Consider the following 27,538-nt stretch of genomic DNA (forward strand, 5'->3'; position numbering starts at 1 on the left):
GGGAACATTGTTCTCAAAGCAAATCTTTTTTTTTTTTTTAAGATTTATTCATTTATTATATATAAGTACACTGCAGCTGTCTTCAGACACACCAGAAGAGGGCATCGGATCCCATTACAGATGGTTGTGAGCCACCATGTGGTTGCTGGGAATTGAACTTAGGACTTCTGGAAGAGCAGTCGGGGCTCTTAACCGCTGAGGCATCTCTCCAGTCCCCTCAAAGCAAATCTTAATTGTGTTAATTGGATACTTGACTCTCAGTTGGCTAGAGATCAACCAGACTCCGGTGTAGGCAACCCTTCCCTTGCTTCTTTAACTTTCTCGTGTGTGGTCTTTCTATCCTGATTCCACATAACCAGTAAGAGTGAGAGTAGAGACATTTGTGGCCGTCTTTGGCTACCACACTGAAGTAATGCACCCTAAGAAAGTGGAATCACTCCAGAAATCTCTTGCTGGAAGAAAAAAAATGTGCCCGAGTTCTGGGGGCAGCCAGAAACTACAGAAAGATTTGCAACTTGTCAAGGGAGGCGGACCTGGAGAAGCAAGTTGGATCTGAGGTGACGGGTCACAGTTTCCTTAAACTGCATACCTCTTGCCTTCCCTCATGTTAGATTTAGAAGATGAGGAGTCCCTGGGTCTCTTCCTCCAGTGTGGCCCCACTGATAAATCTTTTTCTGCTTTTCAGTCTCAGTTTGAAGACAGGTGGCCAACCCTGGCGTGTAAAGGTTGCCAGTGGCCATTTCACCTCTCCGAGGCTATGAAGCACTGTGTCTTCTTGTGTCTGCTAACACAGCGTTACTCAAAGTCTCAAGTTTTCCCAGCCACTCTCACCAGAGGCTTCCACGCTGATGCTGGTCAGAGAGAGGAAGACCGGAACTGTTCGGCCTCCAGGTGGTGCTCTAGGCCGCTCCTCCACGCTCTATGCTCTTCCTTCGCCCCGGAAGTGATTTGTAGACCGGGGTTAGTGAGGTCGGGCCATGGTGGGGCAGAGGTTGTTAAGATGGCGTTGTATAGTTGGGTACAGCGAGGCTGGCGCTGCGGTCAGACGTGGGCGCCTCTCTTGGGTGGCGGCTACCGGGAGCTCTCTGCGACCCAGGCCCGGCAGCTGCTTGGACGCAGGTAATGGCTGCCGCTTCCGGCTTCCCGGTTTTCCCTTGAGCTGGAGTCGCGCGCATCCTCCAGAGGAGGCAGCCGCCTTGGGCTGCCGCTCTCCATTGTTTACGAGGTCTTTCCTAAAGCTGCCTCATTCCCGCCGCGCTTTTCCTTAGTCCTTCGTTCCTCTTGGCTTCTGGAGGTGTCGCTCCTGCCCGAGCGGTGTCTGGCCGAGCCCTGCCCTGTTCTCCAAACCCGGGGTGTCTCTCCTAGTAATTGCGAGGGACGTGATGGAAAGGAGAACTAACTTCTGGGCGTTAATTGCTTCCCCGGTTCCTGTTCTTGAAAGGTCTGACCCCGGCTTTTAGTTAGTGAAGCAGTTTGCAGAGCTGGTAGAGTATGGTTTCATTCTCTGTGGCTGGTCATTGTAAAGCCCTTATGCCACCACAGCGTTGCCTTCTTAGCTTTGGAAAGGATGTCATCGTTATACTGCCGTAGGAAGCACGTGGCCTTTCAGGTCGGCCGGGTTTTACATTTACTGTAATAGAAGAGACATTCCACAACTGTTGAAGAATTAATTCTGATTTTGAAACTTCATCTGAAGATGTCAACTTTGCAGTTTCTACCTAATTGATGGTGCGATACATCAAGGAGCCTGAGTGTTTATCAACGAGCAAGCTAGCCAGAGATAAATAATTAAGGTTGAACATGGTGCAGGCACCCCTGATCCTAAAATTGACCTGAGGTGGGCACAGGTGTGTAATCTCAACTTTGATTAGTCTGAAGCAGGAGGATGGTGAGTTGGAGGTAACACGCGGAAGACCCTGAATTATAAATAAATAGCACCTGGACTGTTTGTAGAGTCATTTCCCAGGTTCCACCCCCAAATCAGGATCTGGAAGACCGTAAAAGTGGAAGAACCTGCATCGGTGAAAAAGTTGCATACTGTGTGGCTTACTGGGCACTGTGGTTCTTCTTCTTCTTCTTCTTCTTCTTCTTCTTCTTCTTCTTCTTCTTCTTCTTCTTCTTCTTCTTCTTCTTCTTCTTCTTCTTCTTCTTCCTCTTCTTCTTCTTCTTCTTCCTCTTCTTCTTCTTCTTCTTCCTCTTCTTCTTCTTCTTCCTCTTCTTCTTCCTCTTCTTCCTCTTCTTCTTCCTCTTCTTCCTCTTCTTCCTCTTCCTCTTCTTCCTCTTCCTCTTCTTCTTCTTCCTCTTCCTCTTCCTCTTCCTCCTCTTCTTCTTCTTCTTCTTCTTCTTCTTCTTCTTCTTCTTCTTCTTCTTCTTCTTCTTCTTCTTCTTCTTCTTCTTCTTCTTCTTCTTCTTTTTTTTTTTTGGTTCTTTTTTTCGGAGCTGGGGACCGAACCCAACTGTGGTTCTTCTTAAAACAGCTTGGCTCGGTCAGACTTGTTTGTAAGCATGATTAGGAGTTCAAGGTCTGCCAGGGCAGCAGAAGACTGTTTGAAAAAAAGAAAGAAAAAAGTCTTATTAAACAGGTAGAACTGAGGAAGTTACTTGGAGGTAACTAAAGATTTCAGTGAGCCTGTTGATTTGCTCTACTAGTTTTGGAAAAAGGCAGCAAAAGAACCGGACACTTCATTTATGAGGCGCCTCTAGTAAAAGCTGGGAACAGTCCATTGGTAGAGTGCTTGTCTCTCATACACAGTCTCTAGTAACGCCACACACACAGAACTTGTCAAAACAGTTTAGTCTATCGTCGTGGCTCAGGCCAGTAATCCCAGCCCTTGGGAGGTGGAGTAGGAGCCAGACTGTAAGGCCATCATGGATAACTTGAGACCCTCTCTAACCATCCCTCCCATATACATGTGGTACTAAAGATTTTTATGGAAACTTTGAAGCGGACATTCTTGTCTTGTGGTTATGGGAGAATGCATTAGGTGAGAATGTGGGTGAACTTGAAGTACTGGCTTTGCTCTTGTCTCCTCACGTATGAACTTAATAGGGAATGGAAGTTGCTTTCTTTGGGATCACTAGTTTTGAGTTGCTGTGGTTCTAAAATTAGCATGCAGAATGAGTCAGGCCATGTGGCTCTAGAGAGGGCCCAACATTTTGCATTTTATAAACACTAGTGGTGATGCAAAGGCTTATAGAAACACACAGTCCCAAGGGACCTGCCAGCCAAAGCGTGTTTCTACTTTTATAGCAGTTATAAGATTTTATGCTACCCTGTGACAGAGGAATGGTTAGGTTAGGCTGCTGTACTCATAGCCTTCATGATTCTTGTACTAGTAAGAGAAGTCAATAGTACTGTTACAGACTTAATTCTGTATAATGAATGTGTTCTGATAATGATCCTGTCTGTGGTTTGGTTCCAGGTGACATTACTTGTTTTGATTGCTTATCCTTTTATTAGTACTTTTGCTACTTTAAACTCTTCCTGGACTTCATGAGCTCTTAGCTTAGCACTCAAGAGCAGTCACTGACTGCCCTTACAGAGGACCTGGGTTTGATGCCCAGTTCCCACATGGTTGCTTACAACTGTCTGGAATTCCAGTTCCAGGGGATAAAACATTTTTCAGGCCTCTGCTGGCACCAGGTACACATGTAGTGCACAAACATACTTATAGGCAAAGCATCCATAAACATAAAATTAAAAGCTTTTGGGGCTGGAGAGATGGCTCAGTGGTTAAGAGCACTCTGCTCTTCTAGAGGACCGGGGTTCAATACATAGCATGCACGTGATGGTTCACAATTGCTTGTAATTCCAGTTCTAGAAATCTGTTACCCTCTTTGGGTCTCCAAGACATCAGGCACATGAGTTGCACAGACATGCGTGCAGACAAAACATCCATACACATAAGTAATTGAATTTAATTGAATTTAAACAAGAATAAAACTTTAAAAAAAGAAAATTGCTTAGGAATACATTCGACTAATAAAACTCATGATTGTTCAGATAAATGGGAGTTATTTTTCTAAGATATTTTGAGGGAAGGAAGTGACTGCTATCTTTGTTCTGCAGTCCTAAAATGTTACGGTTTAAGTATAAATTCCTTGACCTTTCTCTTGGCTTTAAGAATAACTGTTTTAGCTTTAGATATTACATCCTATTCAAGCCAACCAGGTAGGTAAGTGTGTGTCTGTCTGAGTGAGATGGGGTGTGGTAGAGAGGCAGGCCAGTGAAATGAGACATCACCATACAGAAATCTAGAAAACAAGGGTATTTCCTAGTCACTAAGAAAAAGGCAAGGGGAAAAGATTAATAGCATTTGTGATTGGCTGTTCAATGGTGTTTGCATATCAGACTGATGTCATTGAAGGGAGTTCAGTGCTATTTACGGCAGCCCGTGCATTGATTGAATAAGTGATGATCTTCTGAAACCAGGCTCTTAAATGTAATCCAGGGATGAAGGAAGGGACTGGACTAGAAAGGAGGCATTTTTTGAGACGGGCTTACCAAGGTCAGTCTAACTTCAAACTTGATAGTGTCCTGCCCCCTCCTTCTCTTGAGTGCTGGAGATTACAGGTGTGTGCTACCGTACCTGGTTTGCACTGAGCTGGGATTGAGCACAGGGCTGCTTGCATTTAGTCCAGTGTTCCATTGACTTAAATCTCAGTTCTCTCACCTTACTTTTTCTTTTTATTTCTTTTTTAAAGAGGACCTTCCCGTGTAGTCCAGGCTCACTATTTTGGGCTCCTATTTAGGGTATAATGAGAATATCACAAAGGGAAAGTGTACTTCAAGAATTTGCATGGATTGAGGTTAGTAGATAAAGGAATTAAAGCCTTTGAGTGAGTTTCTACTACTAAGGAGTTCAGGAACAGAAGCATCAGAATGAAAGGTCCGATTGAGGAGCGTACTCATAGAGCTGGGAGGGGGGCTGGGATGCACACACCAAGGAGGCCAAGGAGGAGTCCATCACTTAATAACAGTACTTACCAAAGGAAATAGGGTTGCAAGGACAACACATTTAAATATTTCTTTTGGAAAGTGGCCAAAATTCAGAGAAAACAAGGTTATTTTATTACTGAAGCTGATAGTGCAGGGATCCATTAGGTAGGAGGGACCGCCACAGTCTGGAGTGTTAGTTTGAATCACACACAATAAATAAATTGAAACAAAAAGAAATAGTTTACTATTTATGTAGCTTTTTTTTTTCTGAGAGCAGAACTCCTGTGGAGGATGGAGGAATTCTTTTACTGATTGATACAAAGTAAAAGCGCAGTGTTGCACTCTCTGGACTATTGTAGTTTGTGCCTTGTTTTTCCCGGGAGGGTTAGGGATGCCTACTTGAGATTAGAAGTCGTGACTTTTGTTGGATTGTTAGGAAATCAAGTGACATGATGACTCTGGCCAAGTGCTGGGCTTCTGTGTATAGGATGTACTGTTTCTAATCAGATGCTACTCACCCTTCACAGGTTTAACCTACTTCTTCAGCAAAAATGTGGATTTAGAAAAGCACCGAGGAAGGTGGAGCCTCGAAGGTCAGACACAGGGTCAAGTGGAGAAGCATACAAGAGAAGTGCCTTGATCCCACCCCTGGAGGAAACAGTCTTTTACCCTTCCCCCTACCCTGTAAGAACACTCCTGAAGCCCTTTTTCTTCACCGTTGGGGTAAGAGCTCAGGCTATTTCCCAGCTTTCTGCTAGCACTGCCGTCAAGTAGTGCCCTGGGCAGGTTCTGGTTGTGGAAGAACAAGGCGGGGTTCAGTGGGACTTGGGGAGCTGGCTGCATGAGTTCAGATTAAAGAGTAAATTGGATAATTGCTTTCTGAATTTGGCCCCATTGCTTAAGTCCTGAGGATGGCATTTATGGGCTTCCTTTTTCATAGAGCATTTCAAGTGGTACGAAATTGGTATTTTCGTTTTCTCTCGAGATTTGTTGCCGGAAATAGGCCTCTGAATATTTAACAGTAATAAAGCAACACAGTAGGTTTTACTGTGCTAGGTGAAATATTACCCGGGAAACGTATTTCCCTTTCACATTGTTTATATGTCTTCTCCAGTTCACAGGCTGTGCATTTGGTTCAGCTGCTATTTGGCAGTATGAATCACTCAAGTCCAGGGTTCAGAGTTATTTTGATGGCATAAAAGCTGACTGGTTGGATAGCATACGGCCACAAAAGGAAGGAAACCTCAGAAAGGAGGTAAGAGTGAACACTGTTTCCTGTGTCCCAGCTAACCACAGTTTCTGTCTGATTAATTAGAAAGTATTCTTTTTATTTGTTTTAAACTTTTATTATTATGTATGTTAGAGAAGGGGGGGTGGGTTGAGTACCATCACATTCAAGTGCAGCTCAGAGGACTTTTTTCTTTTAAATACGGGGCCTCATTCTGAAGTCCTGACTGGCTTGGAACTCAGAGATCCAAGTGCTGTGAATAAAGGCATGTGCTACCATGCCCAGCTGAAGAACAAATTTTATAGTGGGTTTTGTGGGTCGACTGGCATACACAGCAAATGTCTTACTGCGGTCTGGCCTTAGAAAGTGTCCTTACTTAATGGCAGCATCCCATCCATAGATGTGAAGTTGACGGCATTCTCATTTGTGTCCTGTAAGCACAATGGGTATTTACAATGCACGTTTGGCAGTGCTGAACCGACACAATGAGAGAATTATGTCCTTCTACTCACAAGTGCCCAGAGCTACCATAGAGAGTTGTTAAAAAAGGTTTGGGGGCCCTTTATAGTCAGTCCTACTATAGGAGCCAGCGTTCACTTTCTTCACCTTACTGAGTTAGTTTAGAACAGGATCACAGAGATTAAAAGATCTCTCTCTCTCTGTCCCCTTCTCCCCGGACTCCCCTGTGTGTGTGTGTGTGTGTGTGTGTGTGTGTGTGTGTGTGTGAGTGTGAGTGAGTGTGTGTGTGTGAGAGTATAAGTGTGTGCATGTGTGTGTGAGTGTGTATGAGTGTGTGTGAGAGTGTAAGTGTGTGCATGTGTGTGAGTGTGTATGAGTGTGAGTGAGTGTGTGTGAGTGTGTGCATGTGTGTGTATGAGTGTGAGTGAGTGTGTGTGAGAGTGTAAGTGTGTGCATGTGTGTGTGAGTGTGTATGAGTGTGTGTGAGAGTGTAAGTGTGTGCATGTGTGTGAGTGTGTATGAGTGTGAGTGTGTGAGTGTGTGTGCATGTGTGTGTGTATGAGTGTGAGTGAGTGTGTGTGAGAGTGTGTGTGCATGTGTGTGAGTGTGCATGTGTGTGTATGAGTGTGAGTGTGTGTGAGAGTGTAAGTGTGTGCATGTGTGTGAGTGTGTATGAGTGTGAATGAGTGTGTGAGAGTGTGTGCGTGTGTGTGTATGAGTGTGAGTGTGTGTGAGAGTGTAAGTGTGTGCATGTGTGTGAGTGTGTATGAGTGTGAATGAGTGTGTGAGAGTGTGTGTGCATGTGTGTGTATGAGTGTGAGTGTGTGTGTGAGTGTAAGTGTGTGCATGTGTGTGTGAGTGTGTATGAGTGTGAGTGAGTGTGTGTGTGAGAGTGTAAGTGTGTGCATGTGTGTGTGTGAGTGTGTATGAGTGTGAGTGAGTGTGTGTGAGAGTGTGTGTGCATGTGAGTGTGTGCATGTGTGTGAGTGTGTGCATGTGTGTGAGTGTGTGCATGTGTGCATGTGTGTGAGTGTGTGCATGTGTGTGAGTGTGTGCATGTGTGCATGTGTGTGTGTGCGTGTGTGCGTGTGTGTGTGTGTGTGTGAGACTGCCCAGTGGCACAGGTTTCGGTTTCGGACTGGTAAAGCCCCATTGCAGTCTGCTCTAACTGTTCAGGAATAGGGTTCAAAGAGAAAGAGACCATCAGAGCTCATACAGTTACACTTACTTTGTATACAAACTGATGACTTTCTTTTCTCTTGAGTTCCTAGACTCACAATGTTTTTACCTATCAATACATACTGAGTACTGAGGCCACGGGTTAGCATACTTAGTTCCACATCCATTTTTTTTTTTTTTAACATTTATTTACTTTATTTATATGAGTACATTGTCACTGTCTTCAGACACACCAGAAGAGGGCATCAGATCCCATTACAGATGGTTGCGAGCCACCATGCGGTTGCTGGGAATTGAACTCAGAACCTTCAGAAGAGCAGTCAGTGCTCTTAACCACTGAGCCATCTCTCCAGCCCTTTTTTTTTTTTTTTTAACATTTATTTCACATCCATTTGTTTTAACAGGCCCTTCCTTGGTGCTAGGGCTTGAACTCAGGGCTCTGTACAGGTTCAGCAGAGCTTCTGTTTTTTGTTTCTTAAGCTCTTAAATTTTTCTTTTTTTAATGTGGTTGTTTTGCCTGCATGTGTATCTGTGCACCATGTATATGTCGGGCCCTCAGAGGTCAGAAAAAGGTATTGGATTTCCCTGGAACTGGAGTTGCAGATGGTTCTGACCTACCACGTAGATGCTGGGAATTGAGACCTGGCCATCTGGAAAAGCAGTGCTTCTAAATGCTGAGCCATCTGTCCAGCTCTCAAGACTTATTTTTATTTCTGTGTGTGTGACACATGTGCAGGTGCCCGAGGAGTCTTCAGGAGGGCACTGCCCTCTCTGGAGCTGGAGTTACAGGGGATTGTGAGCCACCCTTGACATGAGTGCTGGGAATCCAGCAAGATACTTAACCGCTGAGCCATGCCTCAGACTTTAAAATGCTGAATGTGTTGTAATATTTATATAAAACCTTAATCCAAAAGCAGATTTCTTTTAAGTAATAGTTAAGTAAATGATAGGTTATGGTATTTAAAGTCCGTGTCCATTAAAGAAAATTGAAGAAATTATGAGTACAGTGTGGAAGATGGTGTCCTAGCCTGGCATGGGGGCATGGGCCTTTGTCTCTACTACCTGGAGATTTCTGAGTGCAGGAATTCTAGGAAAGCCTCAACAACAGCAGTCTTGTAGTTAATGTGAGTTAGAAAGCAGGTTCTTAGAAACCAGTTCATGCCACTGTACATGCAGTGCAGAGAACTCACAGGGACAGGTGCATCTCATACTAACGTGTCCTTGCTTGTTAGTCTTGAATGCCTTTCCATATGAAGGCCATGTTCAAGTTCATAATTGGAATTGTTTTTGATACTTTGTAGTATAGACAAGGGTAACCTTTAACTTCTAATCCTTCTGCCTCTACTTCCCAAGAGCTGGGCTTACAGCACACTGGATTCCTTGTGTTGGGTGGAACTCTGGATTCTGTGTGTCAGGAGCCCTAGATTAGTTTTACCTAAACATCTTAAATGTGGAGAGCTGGGGAATGAGCAGTAGAGAGGGCAGTGTTGTGAAGCCTGCTGTTGTGCACACTGAGCAGTTCCCAGTACATGGCCAATTTTATTTTTTGTATCCCTTACTATATTTTTGCAAAGTAAGCCACAGACATATCTGATCCCTAAATATTTCAAAGTGCATTCTGAGGATGAAAGATATTCTGGACTGAGTACTATTACTGCATTGAAAACATGGCTCCAGGCACAGTGGTAGAGGCAGGTGACCTGTGCGTTTCAGGGCTTTACATGATACTCCTCCCATCCCTCACCCCCACCCCACCCCTCTATCTTTTTTTTTTTTTTTTTTTTTCCGGAGCTGGGGACCGAACCCAGGGACTTGCGCTTGCTAGGCAAGCGCTCTACCACTGAGCTAAATCCCCAACCCCACCCCACCCCTCTAAAAAGAAAGAAAGAAGAAAAAGGAAAAGGTGCAGGTTTAGTGAAAGTATAATTAGAATTTCACTTTTCAAGATTGATGTGTATGTGTCATACGCATGCCTGACACCCACAGAAGTCAGGTCACTGGAGCCTCTTGAACCTGAGTTACAGGTGCTTGTGAGCCACCATGTGATTGCTGGGAATTGAACCCAGGTCCTCTGAAGAGCAGCCAGTGCTGCTCACCAACAAGCAGTGTTTAGCCCCTTCTCTGTTCTGAGATGGGCTTTGACATGTTGCTCAGTTCTATGACCAACTCTCGGGCCCAAGCCTGTCTTGCCTTGGCCTCTTGAATAACTGGGACCTCAGCCTGCCACATGCCTAGCACTCCAGTTGTAAATTTTCCTGTTCTTTGTCTTATCTTAAGATAAAGATACCTATCTTGTTGGGTGTGCGCATGAGCACGCAAAAGAGACTGTGAGGGTATGTTCACGTGTATGTGTGACAGGCCAAAAGTAGGTGTTGGATCGCTGAATCTTCCTATGAAGATACTGGGATCAGAGCTCCAGTCTTCGTAACTGGGAAGCAACTGCTCTTAGCCCTCAGAACTGTGTCTCCAGCTTCCTTGTCAGAGTTTTTTATTTTTTAAATTAAATTTTGTTTTGTTTTAGATAGGGTGTCTGTGTAGTTCAGGTTGTCCTGCAATGTGCTATATAAACCACACTGACCTGAAACTCTTGGAGACCCGCTTGTGACTGCTTCTCCAGTGCTGGAATTAAAGCCCGTGCCACCACACCCTGTCCTTGGAATTTTAAACCCAGCGTGACTGCCCCTTGGTACCTGCTCCACGTAGCATGACCGCTTGGCTTCACTGTCGGGTCGGTCTCATGACAGTACTGCTAGCTATCCTTTAGTATCTCGTTCTAGCAGAACCTGGAGTTTAGAAATAAATGTCCGAGCAGTGGTTGTGTGGAGCGCGTCTGAGTATAAAGCATGCTTTGTAGAAGTAGAGACCGCAATGCTGACCTAAGCATTTCCACATGAACACAGCACAGAAGCCCCAGCTGCTTGAAGACGGCAGGCAGCAGGAGTAAACTCTTGATTCCATTCATTAAAGTTTTGTAGTTTTATGCCTTTTAGCACATTCTGTCATTCAGTTCTCAGTTTTATGTGTTGACAGGCTGTTCTCTCTGCTATGTATGTTGTTTGGGCCTTTTTCAGTATTTAGCTCCTTTTCCCTGAGTTACTCATTTATATGCACACTTAGAACTAGGGAATTGTTCCAAGCCTTTTTCAGTAGAAGTAATGTTAAACTGAAAATTACGTGTGAACAAAAAGGGAGATGACAATTGGATGCGGTTGTTACTGATCAAGGACAGTAAACTTTTTCTCAAAATCATAAAGGATCATGGTGCTCAGGGAACATGAAATTAACATTGTTAAAGAAGTTCCCAGTCCCTCAGATTAAAACTGAGAAATGCTGTGACAAAAGTCATGATAGTGGTTGTTAAATTTGGGTTGATAGGTTTCTTGTTCACAGTCACAATTACTTTAAAGAATTATGAAGATTATGTAATACAAGAAAAATATTTTGTTTGATAATTCTTTTTATTAAATAGTTTCAGTCCTTAAAAAAAAAAATAAAGGACAAGCTTCCCCCCGAGTCTGAACTATTGCCGTAGAGTCATATGCAATTTTCCTTCTGTTTTAGATTAACAAGTGGTGGAATAGCCTAAGTGATGGCCAGCGGACTGTGACAGGTTTGTGTTAGCTTACACGTTTTAGCCATTCAAGGGAAGAGAAATCAAACCAAAAGGTACAGTATGTCACAGGCAATGGCTTTCATACCGTGCTTACTGGTGGCTTAGAAGACAGGGAATCTTTGTACCTACATGCCTTCATGATAGCATAATATATGTGTGGAGATGGCCAAGATGGCCCACTTCTGTGGTGGGAACATGAAGAGTTTAAGGCCAGTCTGTGTTACAGCAAGGCCAAGCACAAAAGGAGTGTGGTATAAATGGTTTCACAATGTCCTGGATCAGATTTCTAGTTTGCATAGAACACATTATTGCCAAATAAATAGTTGATGGGTCATTGACATTTATCCCATTTAAGAAGATGAAGGAATGCTGGGTACAGTTTAGTTTGATAGAGTACTGCCGCAGAATGCCCTGGGTTCAACTGCAGCACGCACAAACCCAGCGAAGTGCACATACCTGTAATCCTAGCACAGGGGTAGAGGCAGCTGGATCCGGAGTTAGTGGTGTGTAACAGCCTGGAATACAGAAACTAAACAAGCCAAAGGAAACATTGCTCTAGGAAGTGCTTTCTGTGCACTAGGAAGTGCTTTCTGTGCACTAGGAAGTGCTTTCTGTGCACTAGGAAGTGCTTTCTGTGCACTAGGAAGTGCTTTCTGTGCACTAGGAAGTGCTTTCTGTGCACTAGGGCCTCTATACTTCCAGGCTGGGTGCAGGAAATTTGCCCCTATTTTGTAGATGGCTTCCAGAGAAAGAACTTTTCTTTTCCTTTTCTTGTTTGAGAATTGTGTTCACGTATATAATGGGTGAAAAGGAACCGTCTGAAGTCAGACGCTGGTAGACTGGAGGGAGTTTTAATCCAAGTCCACAGTCCTGCCTGCTAAACCATGTTCAGGAGGTTCCTGTGAATGTGAGTCACATAATCCATGCCACCAAGGTGATTTTACTTCTTTTTTTCTCCCCCAATTTGAGGGGAAAAGAGACAGACTCTGTAGCCCAGGCTGGCCTGGAGTAGAGATCTGCTTCCCCTGCCTCCTGAGGTCTGGACTAAAGGTGTGCACCACATGCTTGCCTCTTGTTAATAAGAGTTCTCAAAGTAACAGTGTCATAGTATTTGGTAGACTTAAAAACTCAAGGGAATGGATTTGTAGGTTCTGTATGGTTACATAAATAGTAAACACGATTCCTAGAGATTGCCAGATGCTCTCAAACAGGGCAGACTTATTGGTGCAGTTTCCTTAGACGTCCTTGGTAGATAAAGGGTGTTTATGTGTATTTTTAATTTGTTTCTTCTGTATGAAGGCTTGAGTCTTCCTCACTTATTGAAACTAGACACTGCCTTCAAGCTTGTGGTTAACCTTGTTCTTTATAGAAAGTGCTTTTGTTCTTCTGAATTCATTGCCAATTCCTCATAACACCTAGTGCCTTGAGGACAAATGCACACACTAATTAACTAACGGGAGTCTACACTAAGGGCCCTTGTACTTTTTTATGTGTTTTATTTCATCCTTATACCTCTCTCAGCGTGAGGATTACAGGTGTGTACTATCACATCTGTTTTCTTACGGGTGTTGGTGATCTGAACTCAGTTCTTTGATGCACAGACAGTTTACTAGTTAAGTGTTCCCCTCTGTCCCTCAATGGGTGATTCATCATGAAGAATATAGCAGTAGAGAAGTGGTTATGTCATACTCAGCACAGCTTGAACATAAAGCACTTTGAATAACATAAAGGGGATGGTCATCAGATCACTGGGTTAGCTACAAGATTTTGGAAGAATGGAGGAAACGGTCTTTGAGCTGTTTGATATCACCCGATACTTACTTAATAGTGTTTCTAGCTTTACACTATCCGGACTGTTAATCAGTTAACTTTGTACCCAGAATTAAAAAATACATACTTATGTGTATCTTGAGTGTATGTGTGAGCACCATGTATGTGCACGAGCTCTTAAATGTCAGCCAGGAGAGGGCAGTTGCAGCAGTTATAAGCCGCCATGTAAGTGCCAGGAGCCAAGCCCAGAGCTTGTAGATTTACTTTCCTTCCTGGGATTATTAATGTTCTGATGAATGTATGTGTGATATTTATTTTCATTTTTGTGTTCTTAAAGAACTTGACAAATTCTGACCTAGAGATTTTTAAGCCGCCTGAGACCTTTGGTTTGTGTTATTCACACGTATGGAGCATAAGCCTACAAGCAGCAGTAGGCTAAAGGTTTCTGACTGAACGCAGGCTCTTCAGACGGCAGGACGGCAGATAAAGCAAGTCTGCAGTGGGGTGTTTGCAATTGTTTGCCTTCTGAATTCAGTGAAGTTGATTTGTGTTTCTTTAGCTCTAGGTGTAGATAGGAGCAGATGGCGAGGAACCTGCCCTGTGTCCCCTCTGTAAAGGTAGAAAGAGAGTCTGCTGGGGGAGGACAAGTTCCTTGTAGCTGATCCATTTGCGTTCCCACGTGGCTGTTCTGTCACTTTTTAAGGGTAGGGTAGAGAAAGAAAGCTCCTTTTGCATTTTTCTTTGTTTGTTTTGGAACTTGTTGTTGTTGTCAGTGTTATTATTTTAAATATGATCTTATGGTATAGTGCAGGCTGGCCTTGAACTTGCAGCTATTGTCCTGCCTCTGACTCCCAAGAGCTGGGATTATGTGTGTGAAATACCATGCCTGGCTTCAGAAGTTTTCTTGTTTTTACTCAAATATCTCCCTAAACTTCAAGTTGCTTAGGGAGAAAAAGTGTGTGTACTTGTGTGCATACACACACACGTATATGTATACATACACATATACATATACACATTATATGTATGTATATACACACAAATACATATATACATATATACAAATACATACACACATATATGTATATGCACACATATATGTATGTATACACACACACACACACACACACACACACACACACACACGACAGAGGTTGACATCGAGCCTCTTGCTCAGCTGTTCTCCACCTCACCTGAAGCTCACTGTCCTGGCTTCTGTCTCTGTCTATCCACATGGGATCATAGGTGGGCACCACTGCTTTCGTGTGCTGTTTGCTTTTAAACAGTGCTAAGGCTTGGACTCAGGTCCTCGTGCTTGGACTTTACTGACTGAGCTGTTTCTGAGCCAGGGAAAAGGGTGTTCATTGTGTACTCTTCTGTTGTTCTTCATTAGACTTGACCCTGCTGCTGTTTCATTTTGGCTACTTTCTCATTCTGCTTGGACTTTTCAGCCTGTGTTGGGGGAGGGACCCTAAATTAGCGCCAAGTAGACTATTTCTCCTGTTCTTTGGCTTTCCAGGAGCCTGATAGGCTTTTCCGGGTGGAGGCTGAGTGTGGAGTTTCACTCATGGGCTTCTGGTTTGGCCCCGCACAGGTGGTGCTGCTGTTAGGGAGAGTACGGAACCTCCAAGGAGGAGCCCTGCTAGAGGAAGTTGTCACTTGGGCTGGGCTTTGCCTCCCTACTGTGGGTTTGTTCCCTTGTGTTTTTCTATTTTCTCATCTTTTTTTTTTTTTTTTTTTTTTTTTTTTTCGGAGCTGGGGACCGAACCCAGGGCCTTGCGCTTCCTAGGCAAGCGCTCTACCACTGAGCTAAATCCCCAGCTATTTTCTCATCTTAATTTAACACTTTTTCTTCATCTCCGTTGTGGGGTGGAAGATGGATTTCTCTGGGTTTCCTCTTGAGTCCCCTATCACTTAGCCACTATGTGACTTCAGCAGGTGATTCCTAAACCTGCCTTCTTGCCAAACCTGAGTTCAGTTCTTTGGGCGCTGTAGACGTTCGTGTTTGCCACTAACCGGATTGCTGTATGGAGTTCGTTGACAGTGCCTTCAGACAGAGAAGATGGACTGGGTAGATAAGGCCACCCCCAAAATGGGGTCTGTGCTTAGCTGTTGAAGTAGGACCACAGTCTTAAAGAAAGGAGAAAAGCAAGATGTCTGAATCAATTTATGCCTTTTTTTAAAAAAGATTTATTTATCTATTTCATGTTGCTAACTGTAGCTGTCCTCAGAGACACCAGAAGAAAGCATCAGCTCCCGTTACAGATGGCCACCATGTGGGTGCTGGGAATTAACTCAGCCAGTGCTCGTAACCACTGAGCCATCTCTCCAGCCCCAATTTATGCCTTTTTTGTTTTGTTTTTCAAGACCGGGGTTCTCTTTGTAGACCAGTCTGGCCTGGAACTCAAGAGATCCACCTGTCTCTGCCTTACAAGTTCTGAGATTAAATAAGGTTTAGTCCATGTATCTTTAGTTCACCATTTAAAAGTATAAATTTTAGTGGTTTTTACTATACATAAAAGCATAGATCAGGTTGGATATAGTGGCCCTGTCCCCCAAAAGTTAATGTGCCTGGAACACACAACCCAACAGCAATAGCAAGGAAGGCAAGAATGACTCATAAAGTTGTGTATGTGGCACTGTCTTAGGGTTTTACTGCTGTGAACAGACACTGTGACCAAGGCAGCTCTCATAAAGGACAATGTTTAATTGGCACTGGCTTACAGGTTCAGAGGTTCAGTCCATTATCATCAAGGTGGGAACATGGCAGCATCCAGGCAGGCCTGGTGCAGGAGGAGCTGAGAGTTCCATGTCTTCATCTGAAGGTTGCTAGCAGAAGACTGGCTTCCAGGCAGCTAGGATGAGGGTTTTAAAGCCCACACCTACACTGACACACCTACTCCAACAAGGCCACACTTTTTTTTTAAATTTATCATTGTATTAATTTACATTTCAAATGATATCCCCATTCCTGGTTACCCCTCCACCAAACCCTCCACTCCATTTTGCCTCTGTGAGGGTGCACCTCTACTCATTCACCCACTCCTACCTCACCCCTCTAGCATCTCCCTAGGCTGGGGCATCAAACCTCCCTCCCCTCTCATTGATGTCAGATAAGGCCGTCCTCTGCTACAGATGTATCTAGAGTCCTGCCTCCCTCCACGTGTACTCTTTAGTTGGTGGTTTAGTCCCTGGGAGCTCTGGGTGAAGACCACACTTTCTAATAGTGCCACTCCGTTTGCCGAGCATATACAAACCGTCACAGGCACCATAAATAACCTTTAAAAAGAGAGCGAGCTCTTTTAGAGTATTTGCAACTGTCCACAGATCCTCCAACTTCCTGCCAGGGGGCAGTTTTAACACTCAGAGCTGCTAGCATTTGCCTTCGTCAGCCTCCTATCCCTTACAGATAGGTAGTGCATTCATGTAACTGTGGCAGGGGAAGGTCAAGTAGACTTGACTTTCTTGGCTCTTATTTTAGTGCCCTTCAATTCTGTTTTGTAGGTATCATAGCTGCGAATGCCCTCGTATTCTGCTTATGGAGAGTGCCGTCCCTGCATCGAACCATGATCAGATACTTTACATCCAACCCAGCATCAAGTAAGTCTGAGTTATGTTAACTTATTTTGATATACAGATAATGTGAAAAATAAGCTTTCCATTAGTTAAAATGCTATAAAAGTAAGTTGTTGGTCAGTAATTATGAACAGAGTACAGAGGTGAAGCCTACAAGTCAAGATCCTTGTCTCTCCTCTGTTGCTAGCCCCAGATGCATGAAAGGTACTTTGCACATAGTATTTTTCTTTTTTAATAAATTAAGATCTGGGCAGGGCGTGGTGGTGAAACAGTGGGAGGCCAGCCTGGTCTACGTAGAGCATTCCAGGACAGATGGTTCAGCAATTATAAGATTATTGGCAGCTTTTCCGAAGGACCCAGGTTTATTCCCAGCAGCACATGGTGGCTGATAACTGTCTCTAATCTCAGTTCCAGCATATCCGTTGTCCTCTTTGACCTCCTTGGGTACCAGGCAAACTCAGACATACAAGCAGGCAAGCAAAGCACCCATTAAATTAAAACAAAATATTTTTAGTTAAGATCTATAATCATTGCAAACCTATTCGTTGAGGAGAGTATTACATGTAATTTTGTGTCTGTAGTTGAAATAATTGGCTGCTTACTAAGTAGAAGCATTTGTTAAGGTAGTTTTTATCCTTAACAAAGTTGAGTGTGCTCCGCTAAGCCATGTTATTTAAGCTTTAACCAACAGTTTTTGATTCTTAATGTTCCATTTAATAACAATACTCAGACAAGTTTAAACGCCAATCGAGTGGAGTGGCCGTGAGTTGCGTGTTTACCAGTGTTTTCTTCTCTCGCAGAGGTTCTTTGTTCCCCAATGCTGCTTTCCACGTTCAGTCATTTCTCCTTATTCCACATGGCAGCTAACATGTATGTTTTGTGGAGCTTCTCAACTAGCATCGTGAACATTCTGGGTCAGGAGCAGTTTGTGGCAGTGTACCTGTCTGCAGGTAATAGCTTTACCTGGGAAATAGAGGAAGTGTAAGGCTCACTTCTCTGCAGAAGGGACAGAGGATGGATCATACTCAGGAATAGAGTACTGCTTAAACCACATTTTAGTCTCACTGGACCTTGGTTTTTTTAGTTGATATAAACCATCTTACAGAGTGATGGCTTCCAGCTTCCCAGCTGGCTTAGCCATCTGGCTCATTTCCTCAGTGTGTTCACTTGATAGAATGCTCTAGAGTAGCTGTTAGAGTGAGTGCTAAGGCTAATTTGCATTGGGCTGAAGACACAGCTGAATGGTGTGAAGGCCTTACCTATCATGCACAAGATTTTGGGGTGGATCACTAGCACCAAAAGATTAGTTCTGATGACAGATGAAAGCCAAAGGACCTAATAGTCCTCTGATGTTGTGATTAGGAGAATGATAACTAAAGGTAAAGTGAATACCCAGTGTCACTCAGTAATGCGGGTGGGGTCTTGGAGAGGGCACGCCATCCAGGACATTGCCCTGTAAACTAGCTGAAGGGCTAATAGGGTTTGGTTCATGCTGGGTTCATGCTGGTGCCCTTAGATTGATCCCAGTAAAACCTTACACTATTGCTGAGCATAGCCTTTAAGCTGAACAAACACTCAGGAGGCTGAGGCAGGAGGTTAGCAAACTTGAGGCCAGCCTGAGGTATAAGTAAGACCCCATCTAAAAAAGAGAAGTAAACCAGCTACTGTTAAGCTCTGTGGAGTGGAGAGTGAAATACAGAAACTCAGGCTGGGGTATAGCACAGTGGAAGAGGGCTTGCCTGGTGTGCTTGGAGTCCTGGGCTCAGTCCCTAGTTCATGTGAAGGAAAAACAACCTTCTATACTTAAATTATTGAAATGTGGCTTATTTCATAGGTGTTATTTCGAATTTTGTCAGTTATGTGTGCAAAGTTGCCACAGGAAGATACGGACCTTCACTTGGTGCGGTAAGTATCTCTAATGAAATTATTTTCTGATTTAATTTTAAATTTCATTGTAATTGATTATGCTTATAAGACAGTTTCAAATGAATACAGATCGCATAATACTCTCACCCTGTTGTTACCTTGTGTCTTACAAGGTCAGTGCAACAATAAACTTATACATTTATGACACTGAAAATTTTAGACGTTAGCGGTTTATTTTACGTTTGTTGGTGTGCGTGCATGTGTAGGTGCACCATTGTGTGTGTGTGTGTGTGTGTGTGTGTGTATGTGTGTGTAGAATGGCGTCTAACCTGATGGAACCAGGTCTTTCCTTCTTTTTTTTAATTTTTCTTATTTTTTACTTTGTTTTGTTGTTTGTCCTTTTGAAATAGGGTCTGACTGTATATTCCTGGCAGGTTGGGAACTCACAGAGATCTGCCTGCCTCTGCCTTCCAACTTCTGGGATTAAAGGTCTGTGTCACCACCACCTGGCAAGATGCATGCCTTGAAATGTTGAGATTTATCTGTTGCTGTGTGTACCAATCATTTATCCCAATATGGGTGTTGTGGATCCTATAATCCTAACACTCAGAGAATAAAGTGAGAAGACTGAATTTGAGGTCAGGCTGAGCTACTTAGTGAGACGTCATCCCAAAGTAACTTTCTCCTGTGGGTGCTAAGTCCGTTCTGTGGGTGGTGATCCACTCAGTAAATGATGGACACTTGGGTTGGCCATTATTTAAAAAAGACAACATAAATTGTGCTAGACATGGTGGCACCTGCTGTTAACACCAGTACTGGGAGGCAGAAGAAGTAGATCTCTGTGGATTCTAGGCCAGCCTGGTCTACATAGTGAGTTCCAGGTCAGTGAGGGCCACATCTGCTCAGTGAGACTCTGTCTTAACCGACCAAAGAAGCCAACAAATGCTGTGGACATTTCGTGTACAGACCCTCGTATGGACATATACTTTGGTTTATCAGAGTTGAATGCCAGACCATGTGGTGCCTATGTCAGTGTTTAAGAACCTACAGACTGGGAGGTAGCACGCGATAATAGTGTTCTGTACTTTCTGCCAGCAGAGCTTGAGAGCCCCAGCCTCATGTCTTTACCCATTCACAGTTCTGCCGTGGTCGGCATTTTTGTGTTTTCAATAGCTGATGTTGATTTTGTGCTGGCTCCTCATGCATCTTTGGAGTATATTGTGCTCATTACATTTTTACTTGACTTTGCTGATGTATTTGATACATTCTGGGTCCAAGTGCTTTGTCAGGGTGTTGACTGAGAGATGTGTATCTACCTTGAACTCTTCATCCTATTCCCCCCCCCCCCCCCCCCCCCCAGTGCTGGATTGCAGGCATGTGCTACCTTGCCTGGCTTTTATCTAGATTCTGACCTGCAAAGTGTGTGTGTGTACTTGGGCACCCTTGAGAATACCTTTCTTTCCATTGTGTCTGTTTCTAAATACTTCGATATATTTCTTTGTAGAAACACAAATATCTTCACATATCCCATAGCACCATTCAGCTTAGTTTATAATCTTTATTTCAATTATGGAAGTTGTCTGGTATATTTCCCTTGAGCTCAAGTATTACATTTAATTGTTCAGTTTTCCTTGGCTTTTAAAAACTGCCACATTCCCATAGGTCATCTTCGTTTTTCATGCCACCAGTGGTTTTTGAACAAAACAGGAAAGCTACTATGGGTTTATTATTTTCCTCAAGATTCAGTCAGTTTGTCTGTCTTGAGTGGAAGTGTTAGATGGTGTTCTTAGTGCTAGGATGGGTACATGGTGTCTGTTCTTTTTTGTGGTGAAATGTCTCAACTCTTGTCTTTTATACTATGTTTTCCTATTAGAATATAATTGTGAGAAGATTTTTTTAGATTGTGAAAATACCATGTTCGTTAACCTCCCTCTGCCATGTGCTCTTGATTATTCTAGCTTGTTGGTTTGTACTGTGATGCTGGTGGCAGGGTAGTGTAGACCATAGCCTGTATCTTCAGTAACTTATCACAGATCAGCATTGGCGTACTGTTGGCTCTAGACCACAAGTGGATTTCTACCATGCTGTCTTTGTTTTGTGCTGAGACATTACCCTGCAGGCTCTTCCATTCTCCATCTTTCCTGACCTGATACTTGAGATGAGTGGCAGGAAAGCACTTTGCGGAGTGTCCCTTGTACTTCATTCCTTCAGTAGACAGCTTTGTCTCTGCTGTGACCGTCCTTAGAAAACCACAGTGCAGGTGCCTGTGTGCTGTTCTCACCCTGCTCTCTGCACTGTGCTGCAGTCACTGTCATCCTCTGCCAGCTGTGCTGCTCTCTCCAGCCCTGGCTGTGCAGTGCTCTCCACGCTGCTCTTCTGTCTCCTGTTCTCCTTGGCTGGAGTCTGACCTGAGCTCACTGCAGCTGATTGCCCCGACCGAGCCTGGGTTTTCTTGTGCTTTCTTGACACACAGCATCTCTGCTTCTGATCTGAGAATTGCTTAGATTCTTTCCTGCCTTGCTCCAGGAAGGTGGGAACTGTTCCTGCACCCCTAGTATATAATACCATGCCTGTTATGTTAGAATTCAGATATTTCGATGAATGTGTATCATTAGAGTTAATGTCAAATAGGACTCAATATGATTGAGTTTTTGATATATTTTCATTATTCAGATGAATTAGAAATGTGATTAGCATTGAGAGGTTTGTTAAATTGGTGTATTCCAGAAAAAATTATCTCATAGCTATTATAAATTTAAATAGGAAGAAAAACTGCCCATAGTTTATTGCTACTGGTTAGGGAGCTGCTAGAGACAATGCTTGTTTATTTCTCTCTCTCTCTCTTTTTTTTTTTTTTTTACTATTAATCATTTTTATTTTATGTGCATTGGTGTTTTGCCTGCTTGTATATGTGTGTGAAGGTGTCAGATTTCCTGGAACTGGAGTTTCAGACATCCAAAGTTGCCATGTGGGTGCTGGGAATGACCCTGGGTCCTCTGTAAGAGCAGCCAGTGTTCATCATGTTTAAGTGTTCGTGTGCTCATTGTGATGTATTTTACTTCTTTGTAGCAAGAGCACAGTCTGTTTCCAGGGAGTATTTGCAGCATTGTGCGACCACCTGGGTCCCCTTCCCTGATACTGTGTACATTCTCACTGGAAAGTTTTTAAGATTGGTGCTCCCCTCCAGATGTGGAGTGCATCAGCGTGCTTGGAGCCTAGGCAGCCCTTGGTCACCTGCTGTCCTTATCCCTGTGTTTATACCCCTGCAGTCAGGCGCAATCATGACTGTGCTTGCAGCTGTCTGCACCAAGATCCCGGAGGGGAGACTCGCCATCATCTTCCTCCCTGTTTTCACCTTCACTGCAGGCAATGTGAGTACCTGGCTCAAGTTCACACAGTGACTGAAATATTGCCCTTAAATTGGACGTAGAGGATTGAAGTCGTACCATTTCTCTTTTTCCTTCCTGGCTTCTAGGCCTTAAAAGCCATCATTGCCATGGATACAGCTGGGATGATCCTGGGATGGAAGTTTTTTGATCATGCAGCACATCTTGGGGGAGCCCTCTTTGGAATGTAAGTGTGAGTGTGATCAAAAGCCAAGCGTTTGCCCTCGCTCCTGCCCGCTGCTCCCAGCTGACTGCTGTTGTACTGAGCTGGTGCAGCCATCCCTGGACTGTGGGAGAACACAGTAGGCCTGGGTAGAGACTGGTGTAGGCCCATGTTCCAGACCCATGCTTACTGGGTATCTGTTGCCTGCAAGTACCAGGATAGGTACCTTAGGTACTTGTGTTTGGTGATGGAAACGGAGTCTTGGGAATGACTGAAGACTCTGACGCAGTAGAACAGAAATTTAAATACAAACCCACAGCCCTTTGTGCAGCACACTCGAGGCACCCGTGTGCTTCAGGAAAAGTAATTTAAACAATAGAAAGTCGTTCTGCGGGAGTCAGTGCCGCCCTGGTATGTCGGCCTTCATACTGGGTGGGGGCTCTCCACAGACACCTCTGGCCTGGCCAGGTGTGAGTGTTCAGGCGAAGGGGAGAGAACTCAGGCAGGGAGGGGATCTCCTCAGCCTCCACTGCTGCTGCTTCAGCTGCTCCAGGACCTCTCTGGGCTGAGCCAGCGAGGACTGACCAGCCAGTGAGGGGTGCAGGGGAGCTCTGGTAGCCATTTTGGGACAGCAGATCTCTTCCCCAAGCAGCAGTGTTACAGCTCTTATGACAGAAGCGCTCAGACTATGGAGTAGTTCTCGCACACCTTCAGTCCTTCTGGATAGGGTTCTTAACTACAGTTGCTGGGCGGGTCAGGGTCTGACAGCAGGTACTTCCTATTGGCTTGGCCGAGAGCTTGGGAGAACCTTATTTACATGTGGGAGGGATTGGTCCTTCTACGTGACTGTTGGCCACGGGGAGTTGTGGGAGGTCCGTAGCTACGTGAGAGAGGCCTGGCCTCCTGGGAATTTAGGGAAAAGCCTACCATCCCCTTAGGGTCACTGGGGTTTCGAACTTATCTCAATCAGGAACCAGGATACCTTTCACAGCCCTCCGCCTCACATAGGTGGAGCTGACCAAGTACTGCCGTGTTTATACTCCCATGAGTAAAGACTAGCATGTGTGTGCTCTAGCTCTAGTTACGCAGCACATTATAAGCAGTCTGAGACACTACGACCTAGAAAAGCAGTTGTGCTTTGTGAATTCTAAATTTATCTGTACTCATTGTGTATTTTCATAGCCTCTTTTCTGTGATATTCTAAACATCGCCTGTTTTAATTCTGACAAAAGTGGGATCAAAACACTTTAAAGGCCGTGATATGAAAAGCGGAGTAATTCTTTTTCTTTGCTGTTCTAATTTCAACACTTTTCCATGTGCTGGATCTCAGTCATGTCCAGGACTTACCTTTTTTGTCTTTATTAAAGATTCAGAATCTTGGGCTGTCGAGAGGGCTCAATGCGTAAGGATGCTTGCTGCTAAGCCTAGTAGCCAATGGTAGAGGTTGAGTACTGGGTCCTATAGATTGTCATCTGACCACCACACATGCACACCTCTCACGCATTCCCCCACACTCGTGTACACCCTCACACTATACTGTGGAATACAGTAGAGCTATTGAACTCTGCTGTGTGGGGTGCTAATTCTGCTGGTTCTCATAGACCTCTGTGAGCCAAGGGCTAATTTAACTTTTTTTTTTTTTTTTTTTGGAGCTGGGGACTGAACCCAGGGCCTTGTGCTTGCTAGGCAAGCACTCTACCACTGAGCTAAATCCCCAACCCCCTAATTTTACTTCTTAAAACTGTCTGAGATACTCTGTTCTACAGATAAGGAATGTGCATAAACAATGGATAGTTTGGAGTGGGTGTGGTATTGCACATGTTAAATCTCAGGAGGCAGAGGCAGAGGCAGGTGGATCTCTGTGAGTTTGAGGCCAGCTAGGGCTATAGAGAGAAACTCTGTTTCAACCCCCATTCCTTCCCCACCAAAGAAGAGAGAGAGGGGAGGGAGGGAGGGGGAGGGGGAGGGAGGGAGAAGGGGAGGGAGGGAGGGAGAAGGGGAGGGAGGAGTGGGTTTGTCGAAGGGCACGCACTGCACAGCACTGGTTACGCTGTGGTAGAGGAAAGAGCACCTTAAATGCTGGTGTAGCTCAGTGGCAACACTCAGCCCAGCACATGGGGGCCTGGATTCAGTCCTTGAAGCAAAGTAGTGCCTTCCTCACTTGGGCTTAGCCATATCAGCAGTGCATCCATATTTGTGAGTGTCACACTGAATGCTGGGTTCCACTTCAAGTTGGAAGGCGCAGATTTGTAAAGCTCTCCATTCATGGAGAGTTTTTGACAAGTGATACGCGTCTGAGGATTTTTATTTGATTATTGGGGGCCAAAGAATTGCATTACTTGCTCATTAATTGGTGTCTTTTGTTTGTTTTTAAGATTAGGTCTTTTTTTTTTTTTTTAGGTTTATGTATTTGTTTTATGTGAGTACACTGTCTTCAGACACACCAGAAGAGGGCATCAGATCCCGTTACAGATGGTTGTGAGCCACCGTGTGGTTGCTGGGAATTGAACTCAGGTCCTCTGGAAGAACAGTCAGTGCTCTTACCACTGAGCCATCTCTCCAGCCCCAAGATTAGGTCTTTCTATGTAGCTCCTTCCTGACCTCTTATTCAGCCCAGGCTGTCCTTTTACTTATGGCCATTCTCATGCCTCAGCTTCCTGAGTGTTAGGATTATAGAGGTGCATCATTGTATCCAGCCGAGTTTGGATACAGAGCAGAGTTTATCTGTATTCAGGCATTAGAATTCTTGTATAAGTCTAACCCTTTAAAAATGCACATTTGTATATTTTTGAAGTGTTAAAGCATTATATTGCTCTTTTGGTACCAATGTAAGATACTGTACTTTTCTAGGTATATTTGTTTTTATGATTATTACTCTTTTACCTTCATGTGTGTCTGTGTACCACATTCATTACCGGTGCCCACAGAGGCCACAGGAGGGCAGCAGATCCCCTGGAACTGGAGTTTCATATTGTTGTGGGCTGCCACATTGATGCTAAGAATGGAGCCCTGGTGTCCTTAAAGAGCATCGAGTGTGCTTAGTCTCTGAGCCACCTCCAGCCCCTTGAATTTTTCATACCTTTTGTTTGTTTGTTTGTTTTTGAGAGTTTCACTATGTGACCCTGGCTGGCCTGGATCTCAATATGTAGATATCAAGCTGGCCTCAAACTCACATTCACCTGTTCCTGCCCCTGCTTTACGCCTCTGTTGGGACTTAAATCATGGTCATCATACCTACACTATTAATATTAAAATTAGGTGCTGGGAAAAGATGAGGTCAATCAGGCCTGGTATGTACTTCTGGGAATGTGAAGGCTGTTTGGGGAAATGAGTATACAAATCAAGGTTTCAAGAGTAGGTGCTTTCCTAGGCTACCATTCTCCATCAGCCATAGACTTCCAGGAGCCGGTGCTCTTTCCCTCGAAGAGCTGGAGAGGCCCTAAGTTAACTGCGCAGCCTTGCTGTGGTGGTGAAGTCAGGCTTCCAGTCAGCAGGGCAGAGCCGCTCAACACCAGGGCTACTCCTGCAAGCTGCTTTGTGTGCCGCAGTTAGAGTACGGGGATCTCAAGTTTGGGTTCCAGTCTTGATTTGGTGATTCCTAATGAAAGGTCTGAGCAAATGTATGTGTTAAACTTCTCACCCTCACTGCCCCCATTCAGTGCCTGTAGGCAGGTGGACATGGCAGGAAGTATATACCAGTGTAGTCCTTGTTAGCAAGTTCCACACCCGTCTGTTCAGACCTTGGAGCAGACCTTGGCTGACTATTAGCATGTTGAGCAAATTATGTGCTTCATACTTGTTTTTCTCAAATCAGGTAGATGTGGTTTTGTTTTTGTTTTTGTTTTTGTTTTTCTTTTTCAAAGGATTTTTTTCCTCCATCTTTATTAAATTGGGTATTTGTTATTTACATTTAAATTGTTGTTCCCTTTCCCGGTTTCCGGGCCAACATCCCCCCTAACCCCTACCCCTCCCCTTCTATTATGGGTGTTCCCTTCCCCATCCTCCCCCCATTACTGCCCTCCCCCCAACAATCCTGTTCACTGGGGGTTCAGTCTTGGCAGGACCAAGGACTTCCCCTTCCACTGGTGCCCTTACTAGGCTATTCATTGCTATCTATGCAGTTGGGAGCCCAGGGTCAGTCCATGTATAGTCTTTGGGTAGTGGCTTAGTCCCTTTGCTCCTAGCTCTTTGGAGGCAGAACTGTCCTGAGTGTCCAGCATACTTGGGCTACACTGTGAGAACTTGTCTCACAAATAAACAAGTAAACAAGGCAAGGTGATGATTAACTTGCAGTGAATGAAAATCTTACAGTGTAGGGTTGCTGGCGTGGGTCTTTGGGTAAAGGCATTTTCCACAAAGTCTCACAAACTTAGTTCCATTCCTGGAACCTACTTGATGTCCTCAGACCTCGACATACTGTGCCTCCTCTCCAAGACACAAATAAAATGTAAAGAAAAATGTTTAAGTAACTCTGTAAAGTTGCCATGTAGTTCCAAATGCCCACTTGGGATCCACTTGCTTGTATCCTTCATATATCACAAATACCAAAGCTTCATATCAAATTACCTGTTTTATTTAGTTGCATGGAGTGACTGTGGCATTTTATTTGAAGTGTCAGTTTGGGACTGGAGAGATGACTCAGCAGTTAAGAGCACTGGCAGCTCTTCCAGGACCCAAGTTTCCAGCCAGCACCAGCAGAGCAGCTCACAACTGTCTCTAATGCCAGTCCCTGGGGATCCAATGCCCTCTTTTGCATCCCACTGTCACTGCACACACAGGACATACAGACATTCATAAAGGCAAGACACCCATTCACTTAAAGCAAGCATTCTTCTTAATGAAAGCAGCCGAAGGGTCAGCTTGGTACTCTAATGGTATGAGGTTTGCATGACCTCACAAGTGAGCTCTCATTGTTTGAAGATTGAACATATCTGTCTTTCTCCAGATGGTATATCACGTATGGACATGAACTCATTTGGAAGAACAGGGAGCCTCTAGTGAAAATCTGGCACGAAATAAGGACTAATGGCCCCAAGAAAGGAGGTGGCTCTAAGTGAGGCAAAGCTGGCCTGTCTGGTGGTGCATCTGATCCTTGTTGCTCGGAAGTCTCAGCATCGGTCACCCCGGTGATTTAAATGTCCTCAGTACGTCTCCTTCAAAAATTATGGCAGAGTTGTGAAATAAATGTTTATATCTCTAGTTTGTAAACAGTGTTTGCTCCTTCAGAGTTGTGCTGTTCTCTGGTGCTTATTTTGTTAAATATGTCATTCTTCAAGTCAGGAACCTGATAAGGGACTTTGGAGGAGCCTTGGTTTTATTCCTGACCTGCCATCTGCTTAGCATTGTTCCTGACACTCCT

At 44.3% G+C, this 27,538-nt stretch overlaps 1 protein-coding gene across 5 annotated transcripts; it reads left to right on the forward strand.

The window, feature by feature from the left end:
* The first annotated feature begins 30 nt into the window (after positions 1–30).
* Positions 31–27,387, forward strand: Parl (presenilin associated, rhomboid-like). 5 transcript variants are annotated; one of them, XM_039088088.2, is made up of 11 exons: positions 31–1,119; positions 5,467–5,662; positions 6,054–6,194; positions 11,367–11,415; positions 16,693–16,788; positions 17,565–17,714; positions 18,599–18,669; positions 19,041–19,119; positions 21,900–22,001; positions 22,106–22,203; positions 27,125–27,195. In XM_039088088.2, exons 1-10 carry the CDS (start codon positions 605–607, stop codon positions 22,165–22,167), a joined length of 1,461 nt encoding a protein of 486 aa, XP_038944016.2. In that variant the 5' UTR covers positions 31–604; the 3' UTR covers positions 22,168–22,203; positions 27,125–27,195. The 5 variants fall into 5 exon arrangements, with proteins under 5 accessions (XP_038944016.2, XP_038944017.2, XP_038944015.2 ...); XM_039088089.2 differs by having other exon boundaries at positions 19,065–19,119; XM_039088087.2 differs by lacking the exon at positions 19,041–19,119 and having other exon boundaries at positions 5,467–5,623; positions 27,125–27,387.
* The last annotated feature ends 151 nt before the right edge of the window (positions 27,388–27,538 follow it).

The sequence above is a fragment of the Rattus norvegicus genome, chromosome 11 (assembly GCF_036323735.1).
Source record: "Rattus norvegicus strain BN/NHsdMcwi chromosome 11, GRCr8, whole genome shotgun sequence".
Lineage (NCBI taxonomy): Eukaryota > Metazoa > Chordata > Mammalia > Rodentia > Muridae > Rattus > Rattus norvegicus.

Coding starts and splice junctions, on each gene's coding strand:
- Parl (XM_039088087.2), top strand. CDS start 605: ATGTTAGATTTAGAAGATGAGGAGTCCCTGGGTCTCTTCCTCCAGTGT. Junction 17,715..18,598: donor GGCAGTGTACCTGTCTGCAG/GTAATAGCTTTA, acceptor CTTATTTCATAG/GTGTTATTTCGAATTTTGTC. Junction 22,204..27,124: donor GGGGGAGCCCTCTTTGGAAT/GTAAGTGTGAGT, acceptor GTCTTTCTCCAG/ATGGTATATCACGTATGGAC.